Source organism: Delphinapterus leucas, chromosome 9 (assembly GCF_059928025.1).
Source record: "Delphinapterus leucas isolate spDelLeu-1000000601 "Yukka" chromosome 9, BTC_Dleu_Yukka2, whole genome shotgun sequence".
In the NCBI taxonomy this organism is placed as follows: Eukaryota; Metazoa; Chordata; class Mammalia; order Artiodactyla; family Monodontidae; genus Delphinapterus; species Delphinapterus leucas.
The window spans coordinates 42,801,727-42,817,380 of NC_143137.1; the positions used below are offsets into that span (position 1 = coordinate 42,801,727).

General features: G+C 41.1%; 1 protein-coding gene across 1 annotated transcript; it reads left to right on the top strand.

The window, feature by feature from the left end:
• Nucleotides 1–1,550: 1,550 nt before the first annotated feature.
• LOC149748388 (thymosin beta-4-like) lies at nucleotides 1,551–5,682 on the top strand. Its single transcript, XM_089917080.1, has 2 exons — nucleotides 1,551–1,629; nucleotides 4,007–5,682. The coding sequence occupies exons 1-2, from the start codon at nucleotides 1,551–1,553 to the stop codon at nucleotides 4,111–4,113; spliced, it is 186 nt and encodes a 61-aa protein (XP_089773206.1). The 3' UTR covers nucleotides 4,114–5,682.
• The last annotated feature ends 9,972 nt before the right edge of the window (nucleotides 5,683–15,654 follow it).

A 15,654-nucleotide genomic window follows, 5' to 3' on the forward strand; every position in this document is an offset into this window, starting at 1 on the left:
ACGCACTGCAGCATAGCCGCAAAAATAATCCTCTTAAAACACAATCAGATCATCTGACCCTTGTGTTCTGAACCCTCCAAAATCTTCTCTCTTCACTAAAGGAAACCCAAACTCCTCACATCCCACAAGCTGCCAGTGATCTGACATCTCCTGATCCTGTCCCATGTCCCTCTCACACTCTCTCTGCCTGTTCCAGTTACACCCAACCTCCATCAGGGCCTCTGTTCATGCTGTTCCTTCTGTCCGTGATTTTGTCTTCCCCTAACTCATCCTCTGGCTGTCTTTTCTCAGAGAGGACTTCCTTGCCACCCATCTAGAATGTTCTGAACCTCAGTTTCTCATTTGCTTCCTTCTTTGGACTTATCACAGTCAAAGATTTTTCAGGCCTGTGTTTAAATACTTGATTGTACACGTTTCCACAATAGAATTTGTGTTTCATGAAGACAGGGACAAGGAGAGTCTTGTTGTTTCTCATATCCCCAGTGCTGAGCACCATGAGGGGCCCATAGAAACTTCTGGATAAATTTGTGTTGACTGCGAAAGAAGAACCCAAGCCCAACACTCAGCAGATAAACAATGGAAAATAGGAGTTCAGCTTTGGTATTGAGCTTATGGGACACTCAGATCTTGCTCCAGGTTCTATCTAAAGCAGTCCGCTTCTACTTCGTAGACAGGGAGGGAGTTTAGTCATAGCACACTGAGGGTCCATTAGATACAGAGGGGCTGGCCCCACTGGACCAGACTAGACTGTGGACCTAAGCACAGATCCCAGGGAGTTCTGTTATGTCAGATCATGTGGATGAAAGTCATACTTCCATTTAATGCAGTGATTGACACCTGTGCTGTAACCTATGCAGGTCTGTCATGTGACTATCTGTCTTCTCTGCTCATCAGTATTATGCCTTATAGCATCTTCCTGACTAGTTCAGGAATCCAGCCCTTCCCTGATCTGATTCTGTGGCTCAGCCTTTAACCATTATGACAATCAGTGTCACCTGAGTCTGCCCTGAAATAGTTTGCTGTGCCATATGGCCAATTAGAAGATTATAATGACTGATGCTTTTAAGGTCCACCTTGGCCTTGGCTCTATGTGGCCAATGAAATCATTGTTTTCAAGGAAAAATACCTGTGCGGTCATGGAGGAGTGTGCTTCATATATGATTTCTCATTGGGTTATATCTAGGACAAGTTCCTAGTCTTTTTTATTCAACGTACATGCCTATAAATTTTCAAACTCCTGTAACGTGTCTGATTTATAGAATTATGAGAGATAATACCTCTCCCATTAACAAAATTAATTTAGAATCATGGTACTCCATACAAGGGAATTTTCTCAGCAATAAAAAGAAACAAAATACTGATACATGCAGTGATGTGGGTGAATCTCATTTGCAACACACTAAGCAAAAGAAGCCAGATTCCAAAGACCACATACCGTGTGATTCCATTTATATGATATTCTGGAAAAGACAAAAATACAGGGAGAAAACAGATCAGGGGTTGACAGGGCTGGGGGTGGGTGGTACAGGGAGGATTGATCACAACGAAGCATGAGGGAATTCTCTGGGACGGTGGAACTGTTCTGTATCTTCATTATGGTTGTGGTTACACAGCTACATGCCAACCATGGTAAGTTTTTTTGTGTCAACCTGGCTAGGCTACGGTACCTAGCTACTCAACAACACTCATCTAGGTGTTGTCGTGAAGGTATTTTGTAGATGTGGCTAACACCTACAATCAGTTGACTTTCAATGAAGGAGATGATCCTTGATAATGTGGGTGGGCCTCAACCAATCAGTGGAAGAGCAAAACTGAGGTTTCCCCTAAGAACGAAAAAACAGCCTCAGGACTGCAGCATTGAAAGACAAATATCATATAATATTGCTTACATGTGGAATCTAAAAAAAAGGCTACAAATGAACTTATCTACAAAACAGAAATAGAGTTGCAGATGTAGAAAATAAACTTATGGTTGCAGGGTGGGGGTAGGTAAGGGGGGAGGGATAAACTGGAAGATTGGGATTGACACATACACACTGCTATATATAAAATAAATAACTAATAAGGACCTACTGTATAGCACAGGGAACTCTACTCAATACTCTGTAATGGCCTATATAAGAAAAGAATCTAAAAAAGAGTGGATATATGTATATGTATAACAGATTCATTTTGCTATATACCTGAAGCTAACACAACATTGTAAATCAACTATACCCTAATAAGAATTATATTAAATAAAAAAAGACTGCAGCATCAACTCCTGCCCCCAAATTTCTGGGCTGCTGGACTTCCTCTGTGGATTTTGGACTTGTCAGCTCCCACAGCTGTGTAAACCAATTTCTTGGAATAAATCCCTTCATATATGTATGGTTTTGTTTCTCTGGAGAACATAACTCATACAATGAGTTTATCAAAATTTATAGAAATATTCACCTAAAGATGATAAATTTTACTATATGTAAAGTATACCACAATAACCCTGATTTAAATTAAAAAAAACTGTTTCAGAATACTAGTCAGGATTCAGTTGTAGGATACATAGAGAAAACGTTTGTGTGTGCGTGTGCAAATAAACGTGTGTGAGTTAGTGCACGTGTGCCTTTATGCCACGTGTGCCTTTGCAGGTGTGTGTGTTTCTGCAGAGGATGTGAGGAAGGTGGGTGAGTTTGAAAAAAATCCTTAGTCATAAAAGTGGAGTGATAAAAGTAGGATTCTGTTTGCAATCTGGGCTGATTGGGAGGTTGTTTCATAGCTAAAGAAGGAGGCCCCAGTGCAATAGGACACCAGCTGGTCAGTGCACTAATGAGTCCCAACACTTGAGTGGGGAGATTAAATTAAAAGTAAACTTTTATTTTCTTAGCACTACCTATACACATGATGATATGTCAGGCCTTTCAAGGTAAATGAGGTGAATAAAATATGGTTACTGGCCTCAATGTGTTCACAGGTTATTAGAGAACATATTAGCAACTTTGTAAATAACTGTAACCCTGGGCACAGAGGTGCAGACCCAGGAAAACATGGACTGCAGGAATGGGGTGCTCCAGCAGGGCCAAAGAGATAGTAAGTCTGATACGGTTATCATTCAATAAATATTTGTTGGAGGCTTCCTTTGGGCCAGTTTGGCTAGCACATAAGGTATATATAAAAGACTAAAAGACAAAACTAAAACAGGGAAGGCTAAAGTGAAAACACTGGATAGACAATTTTTTTAATTAGAAACAGTTTTGAAATGGTTTACTTCCACTTGAGAAAGGAATGAACCCAGATGTGTGAAATGGGTCACTCTGCTCCTTAAGATCTAGATAAGATTTGCTCAAGCCATCATTCCCTTTTAAATGTCCAATGACTTCCTTGAGAGGTTTGCTAATTCCTGGGGTACTTAGTCACCTTCATTTCTGCTCTGATTTTCTGCTGCCCCTGAATCCTTGTTTGCATATCGTGTCTTGAAGCTATTCCATTATGTCTCTTGCACACCCCTCCAGCCATCTCTTCTCATCTCCTCAAGAACTAGGCTCACGCAACTTTCCACTCATTCCTGCGTCTATTCTAACAATACTACAGTACCTTCAAACTTGAAACCCCTCGATCTCGTGTCCTACTCCAGCTACTGGCCTAATTCTGTTCTCCCATTCATTGAAAAATATTCAAAATTTAGAATAATAGATGCATATAGTTTAAAGAAATTAAACAGCCGAAATACCTTCTCACTGGGACACCCCTAAATGTCAGTGTCTGGGGTTCAGATGCTCAGGTTTTTTGAGAACATGACTGTAACCCTATGTCTGAGGCAGGGCAGTGGGATAATTTTTTATCTGGAAACAGGCTACGGAAGGCAGACAGGATCCCCGTTCCATTTGTAGACTGGCACCAAACCCTCTTGTTTTCAGCCCTCCAAGTTGCCTAGTGTTCCTTATTTTAGAGTCTCTCTGATCTTATTTCTTGAGAAACAAAAATCTTTTCTTCTTCTATGGGGTGTGTTGTCTCAGATTGTCAATTTGAGCTGAGATTGAGAAATTCCGTAAGTCGAAACTGGAGAAAACAGAAACGCAAGAGAAAAATCCACTGCCTTCAAAAGAAACAATTGAACGGGAGAAGCAAGCAGGCTAGTCATAATGAGGCGTGCGCCGCCAATATGCACTGTACATTCCACAAGCACTGCCTTCTTATTTTACTTCTTTTAGCTGTTTAACTTTGTAAGATGCAAAGAGGTCGGATCAAGTTTAAATGACTGTGCTGCCCCTTTTCACATCAAAGAATGGAGAACTACTGACAGCGAAGGCGGTGCCTGCCTCTCCCATCTGCCCGCCTGTCTGGCTGGCAGGGAAGGAAAAGAACTTGCACGTTGGTGAAGGAGGAGGCTGGGACGACAGTGAAATCTAGAGTAAAGAGCAAGCTGGTCCATGGTGTCCTGCGGGCTGTAAAATGCAGTTTAATCAGAGTGCCATTTTTTGGTTGTTGTTCAAATGATTTTAATCATTGGAATGCACAATCTTTTAAATATGCAAATTAAAAGTTTTAAAATCTGAAAAAAAAAGTCTCAAATTGTCATCTGGCTGTGTGGAAAGTGGAAAGGAACCTGGGCAGGGGAGAGCTTAACTGTTCTCTGTATGGAAATTCAAGCAAGTCCCATGCCTCTGGGTGGATGAACTTAGAGATTAACAAGAAGCTGCTATCACTCATTGGGATGCAGAAGCAAAAGTAAAAGTCCTCTGCTGTTATTTGAAACTTTGATGACTGAGCAGGGACCAAGCACCGCTGTCTATGAAGCTGCTGCCGCTGCTAACGTCTCCACCAAATTCTGGAGAAGACATGCCTTCTCCCTTCCCTCTACCTTCCAATCACCTGCTTGCCTCCCACTGTCAGAAGCTTCCCTTTGTCCCTCCAGTCCTTCCAATAACTTTATAATGAATGCCTTGTATTACAGTTTCTTTGTTTGAATATCCTGGCGTGGTTTCCATTTTCCTGATTGGATGTTGACATAAACACTGGCACCTTCCTCTGTAACTGGTACCATTGTTCTAGTCTTTATAGGACTTAGTGCTCTCAGAACTGATCTTACTAACTTTTGTTCACTTGGTTATTGTCTCTCTTCCCCCACTCAAAGGCAAGGATTAAGGGAGGAGGGGTTGGTCTCCGGCTGCCTTACTCACCTCTGTGTCACAACATCTAGAATAAACCCTGCTTCCTAGCAGATGTTCAATAGATATTTGTTGCAAGAATGGACACACATGAAAATGAGACCTAAGCACTTTTCTTGGTTTCAAAAACAATTATCAATAGGATTCCTTTGGGTCGTACTGACTTTACTGATGGTTGGGGGAGATGGAAAAAGTTTACACCTAAGTGTCAGTATCTCCTTATGCCTTTCTGACACGCCACTCTTCACTCTCCATTCTCTCCTCTTCCAGTCCCCTCTGCACCACCTCCCTTCAGAGCACACCTACCAAAATTCATCCATCAACCATAACAGTCTTCTCCTCCCCAGCCCCACACCCAGATTCAGCTCAGGGCTCACCTTTGTGTATCTACCCCTTATTGGTGTTCCCCCTCATGCAGACTGCTGCTCTGAACCTCCCCTCCCCACCTCTCTGCCATAGGAAGGCAGCGGCAGACTGGGTTTATTTCCCCACTGATATGTACTATACTTCTCCCCTTAGAAGGCAAAATACCTACAATTTGTTTCGGTTTAAAACAACTTTTTAAAAAAGTAGATATTAGGTAGATATAAAATCAGGAATGTGTCCTCAGTAACATGTAACGGTAATCTTCTTGCTTCGGAATCAAATACTACATTTTTAAGGGTAATAAAACAGAGATATATAGCTCTGCTCCCTGGCTATTCTCTAGTGTATATGTCTCCTACAAATTCAAATTAAAGGAGTAAGAATGGTGGGCACATGATATGACTTTCATGCCATCCATCTTCTGGGTTAACAAAGAAAATTCTTCCAATTCAAATGATTTCTGAAGTCAGAAAAATAAAACTCAATGACGTGTGTGTGCATAAATGTGTATTTCAAACCTTAATAGAACAGATACATTCCAGACATAAATTGGATGCACGTTGCTCAGAAAATTCATGAACTTGGGGAGTGACCTTCAGACAAGGTCGGAGTCACTTGCTCCTTTACTGCTGAGAGCCAATCACAGGACTAGCCATTGCCAAGGGCTGCTCAGAGGCCTGAGGCATAAGTTGTCAGAGGTAATGGAAAGGGAAGGGAGCCGGGCAGAGTATAGGAGAAAAAAATAGAGAAGATAATAAGGATGTTTGAATACCGTCAGCAACAGCCTCAGGTACATTTTGCTGTCTTAGCTGCGTGAGTCAGCCTGGCCGGAAACAATCTAAAAAAGGCACGGGCAGGGCTGGCTGCAGACTGCGTATTTTGGGTCCGCTGCCCTGCCCACGCTGGAGCTGGCGACGCTGCAGCTGTACTTTCTCTCGCGTGAGGCATGGGCTGCCGGCGCCTTCCAGGGTCCAGTGAGAACCACTCATCTCAGAGGTCACGGAAAAGGAGGGAAGTCACTACCTCTTTTGCATGATAGTCATTTCTCCCCTTCCTCATCACTTCCTGAAATGAGAGTTGAACACTAACTAGAAAATTTTGTTAATCGAACTAAAATGCCTTGCTTAGCAAAGGAAACAGGGTAAATGAGCTGCTGCTGTAATCAAGTTCCAGTTCTTATCTAAAGCAAGGGAAAGGGCGCTGGAGGAATTGTAGGTTATAAGTGTGGGCAAGTCTCCCCCTAGTGGACAAATGGCATCACGTCGCACTTGCAAAGATTGTGCCTCGTTGCCGTGAAACAAACATTCAGAGAAGAACCGGAAGAAAAGAAAACGTGTTATTATGACACGTATTTCAGTCTTGATTTCTAAGGGGTTCTTTTTAGTGGACAAGTAAAACTGAGTTGTAGATTTTACGTATCATTTGTGAATTTTTACCTTTAGAGTGTTGGTTATTAATCACTTGAATATGACTCCATGTCTCCCTGTAAGGAAGAATAAGCAGAGACAATACCATTTTCTAGGACTGGTTTTGAAAGGCCTAAGTCACTTCTGAGGAGGCATCGTATTTGGGAACAAGCTAAGAAAGTTCATGGTAAAAAAGAGTGATTGGAGATTCCGTTTTTATGGACAAAATGAGTCCCAGTGTCCTTGCCCCTTGAACAGTGGCATGTCAGCAACCTCACCAGACTGACAGTTCCTCATGGGGGTCCTTGGATCAGCATCTTCTGCCAGCTCTACCCTTCTTTGAACCAGCATCCATGGCCCTATACTCTTCAGAGAAAATAGAAGTGGCAGGTTATCTGTGCTCTTGACTAATCTTGACCTTTCTCAGTCTCCTCCAGCTATTCTTGACTTTCAGTAAGAAAACTTGAAGTCTATGGAATAGACCTCAAAAGAGTTTTCAGGGTCCTAATATATATAGAAAATATATCTGTATGTGCCTATGTGTACATGTGCATATGTACTTGTGTGTGTGTGTAAGTATTTATATTTCTGGATGGAAGTTTACAGACTGGAAATTCATTGGATTTTCAAAGTATCTGTGGCTTAAGAAAGATTATGAACTACTGATGAAAAATCTCATTCCACTGGAAAAATAAGCCACCACAGAGATGGGGTACCTTGGTTGTGGAGTCAGAATGCCAAAATTCAAATCCAACTGAGATTCCTTAGGAAAGTAATTTAATCTCTCCAAGCCTTAGTTTCCTCTTCTGTAAAATAAGAATAATAACAAGAGCACTTAATCCATTGAATTAATGCAAGAATTAAATGATGTAATGCATGCATGTACTAATCAGCTTGCTTGACCTATATTAATTGCTCAGTAAAGGTTGGCCTTCATTATTATGCTAAACTTCAAACGTGCAAAACGTTAGGTTTGTTAAAATCACACTGTGTGCATCATATATGTTCCAATAATTTTACAATCTTTTGGATGAGGTAGAAAGGTTATTTTTGTCTTTTGATAGAAAAGGGTTATTTCTTTGAAAGAACCTAAGTATGGCTCTATCCAGGGTGATGAACTAAGTCATAGAATTATATAATTTTAAAGCAAGTAGAGACCTGAATTATTATCCAGTCATATCTCCTTCAATGATATTTTGTAGATAAAATAATCATGATGCATTTTGGAAAAGGACTTGCTCAGGTCACTCTTTGTGACTGCAATTCAGGACCCTAACTTTTAATTCTGAGCTGGTTTTACCACAGCTCTCAAAGACATTTTTAGCCTTTTTTCCTCCATTTCATCAGGTTCTTAAAGGTCTATAAAAGAAAAGATTGAGAATGGCTGTCTTGTGGGAAACATCACCATCCATCAGGACTCTGCTCAAATCCCTGGCTTCCTGGACCCTCTGGCTTACAGCCAGGTTCTTTTTTTTTCTTCTTCTGAGAATTCTGCATATTACAGTCTCCTCACCAACTATCTTAGTCTCACAGTACATATCACATTATGTGTCTCTTTTTTGTCCCATTAGAGTATAAACTTCTTGAAGACAGGAGCTATGAGCTTGCATCTAATAGAATTAGACAAAATAATGTTTCATGAAGGGAAGGATAGAAGGTTCAAAGGGGTTGGAAGAGCATCTATTTCACTGATAAACTTGAACCTGAAAAACTCCAGGGGACCTAGGAAAAGTCCATTGCTCATTGCTGACACTTCTCTTCTGGAGTCATCTGGAAGCAATAGGAACTGTAGTCAGCCTGTGATCAGGGTTAACAGCACAGAAAGGCTAGAGGTGAACTGTAGGAAAAAATCCAAGACCCAATCACATCTTGGGGACAGGACTCTAAAACTTCAAAAGGGCAAAATGTGAGAGTCAGGCCTGAAAAATAGAATATATGGCATGGACGTGCTCATAAGAGCAGGGCAAAGCTTGGTTCCTAGACTTTGATCCTAGATCTAAACCTCAAGTGAAAGAACAAAGCAGACCGAGTGCCAGGCTTGGTCCATACATGTGAGATTGGGCAGGAACTGAAGGAGGAGGTGAAATCCCTAGCTTTGAAGATGAAAGCCTTGAGGGCAGAAGTCAGGTCGGACCCCAGTCCCCCCAGTGTTGTCTTCTGCTGTTTCTCAGCTTTTCTTCCTTACTGCACCTCAAATCATGCCACGATAGGTGAGACATGGTCACATTTTCTGCCAGTGCAACAAGTGTGTAGGAGCCAAGGCCTTTTAACCAGACCTTAAATTGTTCTCTAACTTCCCTGAAAGAGTGCTCAGTAAAGGAGCCCTAGAGCATTTGTGTGTCTGGATAGAGGATTTGTAAGTTTCCTGAGATTCTCTGAGATGTCTGTGACTGCAAAGAGGTAAATGGTGGTTGCTCTAGCCTCTCAAGTCTTCACAGCTCTCCAAACCCTCCCAGAAGAATCGTGTTCCTTTACAAGTTCTAAGAACAATTCTTTTGAATCCATTCCCTGGACAGTCTTTCCCTGTGTCGTAAACCAGGGCCTACAGACACCAGTCTTTTGGGGAGGATTCCCTGAAGTTGCCGCTAATCCAATGCTATCAGAAGAGGATGCCAGACTGCCTGAGAATGATCACTAAATGCCTTTAGTGATTACTAAAGGAGCCTAAGGAATCACTAGCCCAAGAGAAACGCATGAAGCACAGTACAAACGTATTGATCCCAGAGCATTCCTTTGGCACAGCAGACTGTAGCTTAAGGAAAGTTTGGGGTAATGTGTAGACCGATAATCATTAGGATACGAAGAATAGCGATTTATTCCTTTTCAAATCAGGTTCTGATCTTGACAGAGGGCAGAAACAACTTGCCTCATTTTATCTTTAAATTATCTGGAGACCTGCTTTTCAATAGCTGGAGAAAACTGGGTCATGTGTTTGTCTTTTTGACCAAAGAAACTCACATCCCAGAACAATGGGATATCATCAAGGTTGTGCTGCTCAAAGACAGAGAATTTACAGAGTGTTGTTTGAGGTTCTGAGGTTAATTAAACACTAAAAGTTATCTGTAAGTAGCAAGTAAGGGAACAATCTATTTTCAATGGGGTTTAGATCTGTTCTAGCCTGTAGTAAATTGCAAATGTTACTGCAATGCCCGGGTCCCAAGAGTAACAATCGAAGAGATTGGCTTAAACACTACTGAGATTTTCTTACTCAAATGAGCAGCTTCTGAAATGGGGCATTTGAGTCCTCTCTTGCCTTAGATGCCCAAATCAGCAACATCACCCTTCCATCTACCCAGACTTCTGAACAAAATCTATCATAATCTCGGATCACTGTGTCTCAATGGAGAAAGAAAGTAAACGTCGGTGGAAATAAAAACCGTTCCCTGAGGACTTGAGTAGAAACAGTGTATCAAAGGTTGCTGATGTGGTAGTGTGATGCCCATGAGAGACATGGCTGGTTGCCTGCCTAATAGCCATGATCTCTTCTTCTTTACCACCAGACAGCCATTGTGTTTGGAAATGTTAAAGAAAATGACTACATTTTCCAACTTTGTTCAAGCTAGCAATGACTATGTGACACATTTCAGGTCACTGAGATGTAAGCAGAAGTTGGGAAAATTTCCCAAAAGGTGCTGAGTCAGCTAATATGTGCCTTTTGACCTTTGCTATTTCTTTTCTTTCTTCCTGGAATGGAAACAAGATGTTGAAGATGCAGCAGGTACCTTGTGTCTACAAGGAGACATGCATGGGGCAAAATTCACATGCAAATGATGACTCATCAAAAAGACAGAAAATACTTTGGCCCTTGATGGCATCATAGAGCCATCATATCAGCCCTGGACTCCTTGATTCCACTCTTTTTACCATATGAGAAAAATTACATCTCTGATTATCATTAGTCACAAGTTAACTGGGTTTTCTCATGCTTGCTACCACATGCAATGCCTACGATGCAATGTCCCTTCTCTCCTGATGATTTGAGGCTCCATAAGTCTCCTAAAACTTAGATGCAAACCTAGAAAGAGAGAAAAAAAGTCTGGTTTTCTCTCTTGATTACCAGATTGAATTAGACTACATTTCTGGCCCTTGGTGAGATGCAGGCTCAAGAAAAATATAATAAAAATTTTCACTTTAGAAGAAAATAAAGGATTTTTTTTGCACGTTTGACTTTATAGCTTCTGCAATTCATACTTGCTACAAAAGCACAGGATAAGAAACAGCTTAAATACAATACCAGACAACGATGTTTAAGTTCACCAACTTTCACGATTAGAAAGAGACCCTTACTGGTAACATCTTCCTCCCTATGCCCCTGCTATCCCTATTCACTATACGGGGGCCCACTTTTACTCTCTCTATTGAGATCTTTCTTCTACTTCTTTTATCTCCATGCCCCAGGGTCATAAATCCCTCTCATGTCTGCTGACCTGGGGAAACACTCAAAATTCTTATTAATTTGTTAGGTAGAGCAACTTAGTCTCCAGTGTTTCATCCTTTCCCATTGCTCCCATTTCATAGTCAAAGAATTATTAATATGTTTTCCTGAACTGGATGAGTAGTCTCCTGATCCTCCACTTTAGCTTTCCTTTAACAACTTCCCAAACCTATAATTAAATTTTTAGGATGGGCTTAACTCAAAGTAGGACAGCTTCCCTTCTCATAACCACAATATAAGTGCAAAGTGGTGTGCAAGAGCAGGAGGTCACATGGGAATCTTTATTCTCTTCTGTTCCAAAGTAAACCCCAGGGAGGTGAGGGCTTTTCACCCTCTTTCAATACAGATATTTACATAGACCCTGTACAAAAGGCCCCAAAATCAAAGATTGAGAAGCACAGTTTAAAGGGTAAGAACAACACAAAACTAGTTATTTGAGCTCAACTCACCAACTTCGCAGGAAGAACCAGAGTTCTCCTGCCAAATCCCTTCTCCCCAGTAGCTTCCTGGAACTGTGGCCCTTTCCCTGCCTCAGTTTTCCACACCACCTGGCTCCTGGCTCGAGCATGAGCTAGCACCTCCCCTGTATTAGTGAGACTCCAATTTCCCCTGTTTTCATGACCAGAGTTCCTCTTCCTATTGACACGGCCAATGGCCTGACAGCCATTGCTATTGTCACTGGACTGGGTCCAGCTGAGTCCCAAACTTTCTTCTCACTAGCCACAGTCCTCGAGTCTCCTGGGCTATGTCCTCAAGAAGTGGTTGTGTTCCTTGATAAAGTGTCAGAACAGAGCTGCTACGAGGGCTCTTTTACTCTGTCCTCCCCTACACACACACACACACACACACACACACACCAGCAGTGCAGCAAGGAGGGGTGTCCCGCTCCAGACTGGTCACTGCCTATCTTGGATCAAGTTACCTCCCTCCCTCCCTGTTCCCAGGAAGTATTGCCAAACTTCTGCCACTCCCATCTCCACCGGGAGTCAGTGTAACCAAATGGTTAAGACTGTGGGGTTCAAATCCCAGCTTGCTAAGATTTAGCTAAGTGACTATGACAAAGTTACTTAACTTTTCTGAGCCACAGTTACCTCATCTTTAAAATGGGGTTAGTGATTATCCATGTGATATTTTAAAGAATTATACAAGGTGATATATGTTTAGTACTTAAAGCTGACACCTTATAAGTGCTTGGTAAATTGGTGCTTCCAATGATGGATTTCTTCCTTTTGCAATTATACTCAGAACTTTGAGAAGCCAGTAAAGTTCTTTCTTCAACTATTTGTAGCTAGTGACCTCTCTGCTGTGTTTCCTTTACTTTTTCTGCCAGGATATTAAACAACAAAAGTATGTTGTGCTCTGGCCTTTCTCCAGTGGGGTTTAGTCCCTCCCCAGCAGGGTAGATCCTGAGGCTTCTTCCACTCCCCTCCTCAGTAATCTGTTTCCTAGTCCCTCGCACCCCAGGATCCAACACAACATGTAACGTTTATACGTTAAAAAGTAAAGGTCAACTCTGGAATATGGAGGCTTGGTCCACAGTCCCACCCCCAAGTTAGAATTAGTGAGTTAAAGAGATGAGGCCAGTAAGACGGAAAGGAGTCATACCACACATAGCCTTGAAGGTGTTTGTAAGGAGTTTAGCTTTATTCAAAATGTAAAAAGAAGGTGTTAGAGATTTAAATCAAGGCAGTGAGATGATCTGGTTAAGAAGGTCACTCTCACTACCTTGTGGAGAATTACCTGGAGTGACACAGAGTAGAAACAGGAGCAGTTTAGTGAAGATGGGAGGAGATCATGTGTTACACTCACACACATACATGTATAAATATATACATATGTATACATGTATACCTACCCACATAGAAATATCTATATATAAATGCTTCTGATTACTTTAAATGAAATGGCTTCCATAGTGTGCCTTCATGTCATTTTTTTTTCTTGTAATAATTACTTTTCTCATCTACTCTCTGGAAAAATTACTTTTGACAGTACTTCATTGAATGGATGTGTCACCATTTATTGAACTAATTTCTTGGTTTTGGTCATTTCTTTGCATTTTTATTTGTTAAAGATGATACTTTTTAAAATACCTTTGCCAAGAGGTTGTTGAGCATGTCTCTGATGATTTTTTCAGGGGTATTATTTGAAATAAACTATATGAAGTGGTCAAATATTTTCTTTTTTAAGGATTTTGATATAGAATGTCAAACTGCCATCCACAAAGGTTTTCCTAATTTATACCCGTGTCAGAAGTGTATGATGGTGCCCATTTCCACAAACTCTCCCCTTATAATTTAAATTTCCCAAGTTAATGGACAGAAATACTGAAGTTATTTTAATTAATATATTCTTTGAATATTAGTGAGGCTAAATATATATAGTGTCTTTTAAACTTATTTTTCCGTGCATTGTCGTTAAAGTAGAGCAGAGAGTTAAGGAGAATGAAGGTTCCTTAAACTATGGATATAAGAATGTAAATTATATACAAAAACTTGCCCCAGTTGGTAAATTCTCTGTGCTTTATTCTTAACTTATAAAAATAAAATAGGCTATTTCTTGTCTGTATGAAATCTCCATTGCTGCATGCTATCTAACTTGCTGAGCTAGTCTGTAAATAAAAGTAAATGCTTTGAAAGTTGGTTCTAGTTGCTTCCTGGTGTGTGAAGCATGGTGCTTACCAAATGATCCTGGAACTCTCTTGCGAATCCCATGCAGTCTTAATGTAAAATTAATTGAACAATCAGGGTTTGTGGCTCTCTAGTGAAGGAAGGGAACTCAAATTGTCAGGCAAGCCATGTGAGTGAGAAATCAGTGTCTCCAGAAGACATGTTATAGAAAATGACTCTCAAAGGCCATTCTTTGCAATGGTACCAGGTTTGGATGAATTCAGCCATGGAGCCATGCAGTCTGAACCCTCACGTAAATGTAGCTGAGGCTTGCTACCTGTAGGAAGAAAGGGGTCATGCTCCCTTTTAATTAGCAAAACATTAAAAACGTAAGAATTTATAGAGATCTTATCAGTTAGTGGATAGAAAAGCTGAGAGGCTGGTAGTACAATAAATGAACAAATTTGTGATTTTCATTTCTGAAGGTTAGTCTCAAGTTTTATTGACTCAGGAGCAAATAGGTACGTTATTCAATGGGGTTCTAAGTTGAAATCTGAATAGCTTTTGCTTTTAATCCTGCACAGCCTAAATTGAGGCAGGTATGGGGTTGATAGACATGTGTTTCTTTAATGAATACGAAAAAAGTCTTATCTATGTTTCGTTTTTGAATTCTGTGACCTTGTCAACAAACAGCTCAAATTACATAGTTTTTATTCCTTTACATACTAGAGAATTGTGGGTCTCAGAACCCTACCATAGCCCTGGGTTAGGAGTCAGGATCAAATCTCAGCTGTTGACACTTTACACCAAATCACTGTACTCTCCAAGGACACCATTTAAGCAGTGTTACTCATCAAACTATGTCATGGGAAAATGCATTGTACTGGGATTTTTTAATCTGTTCCGTCCCAAGGGGAATTCAATATCCCAGAAAGATGGAGCCTTTGAGCAAAAGGAAAAAAAAAGAAAAAGAATATTTATTAAGCACCTTTTAGGTACCAGGCCCTCTACTAGTTCTCCACGTTTTATTGTCATTAATTCTCATAACACTCCTCTGAGATAGATATGGATATCCCCATTTTTCTGATGAAGAAATGGAGCTCAGAAAAATTAAGGAGCAGATCCAAGGCCCCACAGCCAGAAGTAAATTTAGATCTCTGTGACTTGAAAGACTATGAACTCTCTACTGCCTGTTGACATTATGAATTTCAGGATTTAGGGAAAACTCCCCTTTCACTCAGGGAGGAAGACAGAGGGGAGCAGGAGATCTGCTGCCCAAGCCCAGCCTGCAGGGCCTTGACACACAGTGTAACCCTATCCCTCTCATGTGCAGGTGAAGACATTAAGGCCCAGAGATTTAGACTTAGTTCCCTGGCATCAGGGCCTGAGGTGGGGATTTGTGTAAGGGAGTGAGGAAGCCCACTAGTCAAGGGAAGAATCTAAGCATAGATGTAGTTTTGGGCTCCCCAGCTGACAGCCAGCACCAACTTCCAGTCATGTGAGTAAGGCCATTGTAGATGCCCCAGCTTCAGCTGAGCCTCCTTGACTGCCATCATGTAGAGTAGACATAAGCCATCTCCACTCTCCCCTGCCCAAAATCCTGACCCAACATACCATGGCCAATGTCATGGTTTTTGTTTTCAACCTGCTACTAAGTTTTTTTTTTTTTTCATGAACATAAGTTTATTTTATCT

Excerpts from the sequence above, each read along its gene's own strand:
- LOC149748388 (XM_089917080.1), top strand. The coding sequence starts at position 1,551 with ATGAGGGAATTCTCTGGGACGGTGGAACTGTTCTGTATCTTCATTATG. Across the intron at positions 1,630-4,006 it reads ACAGCTACATGCCAACCATG|CTGAGATTGAGAAATTCCGT; the intron begins GTAAGTTTTTTT and ends TGTCAATTTGAG.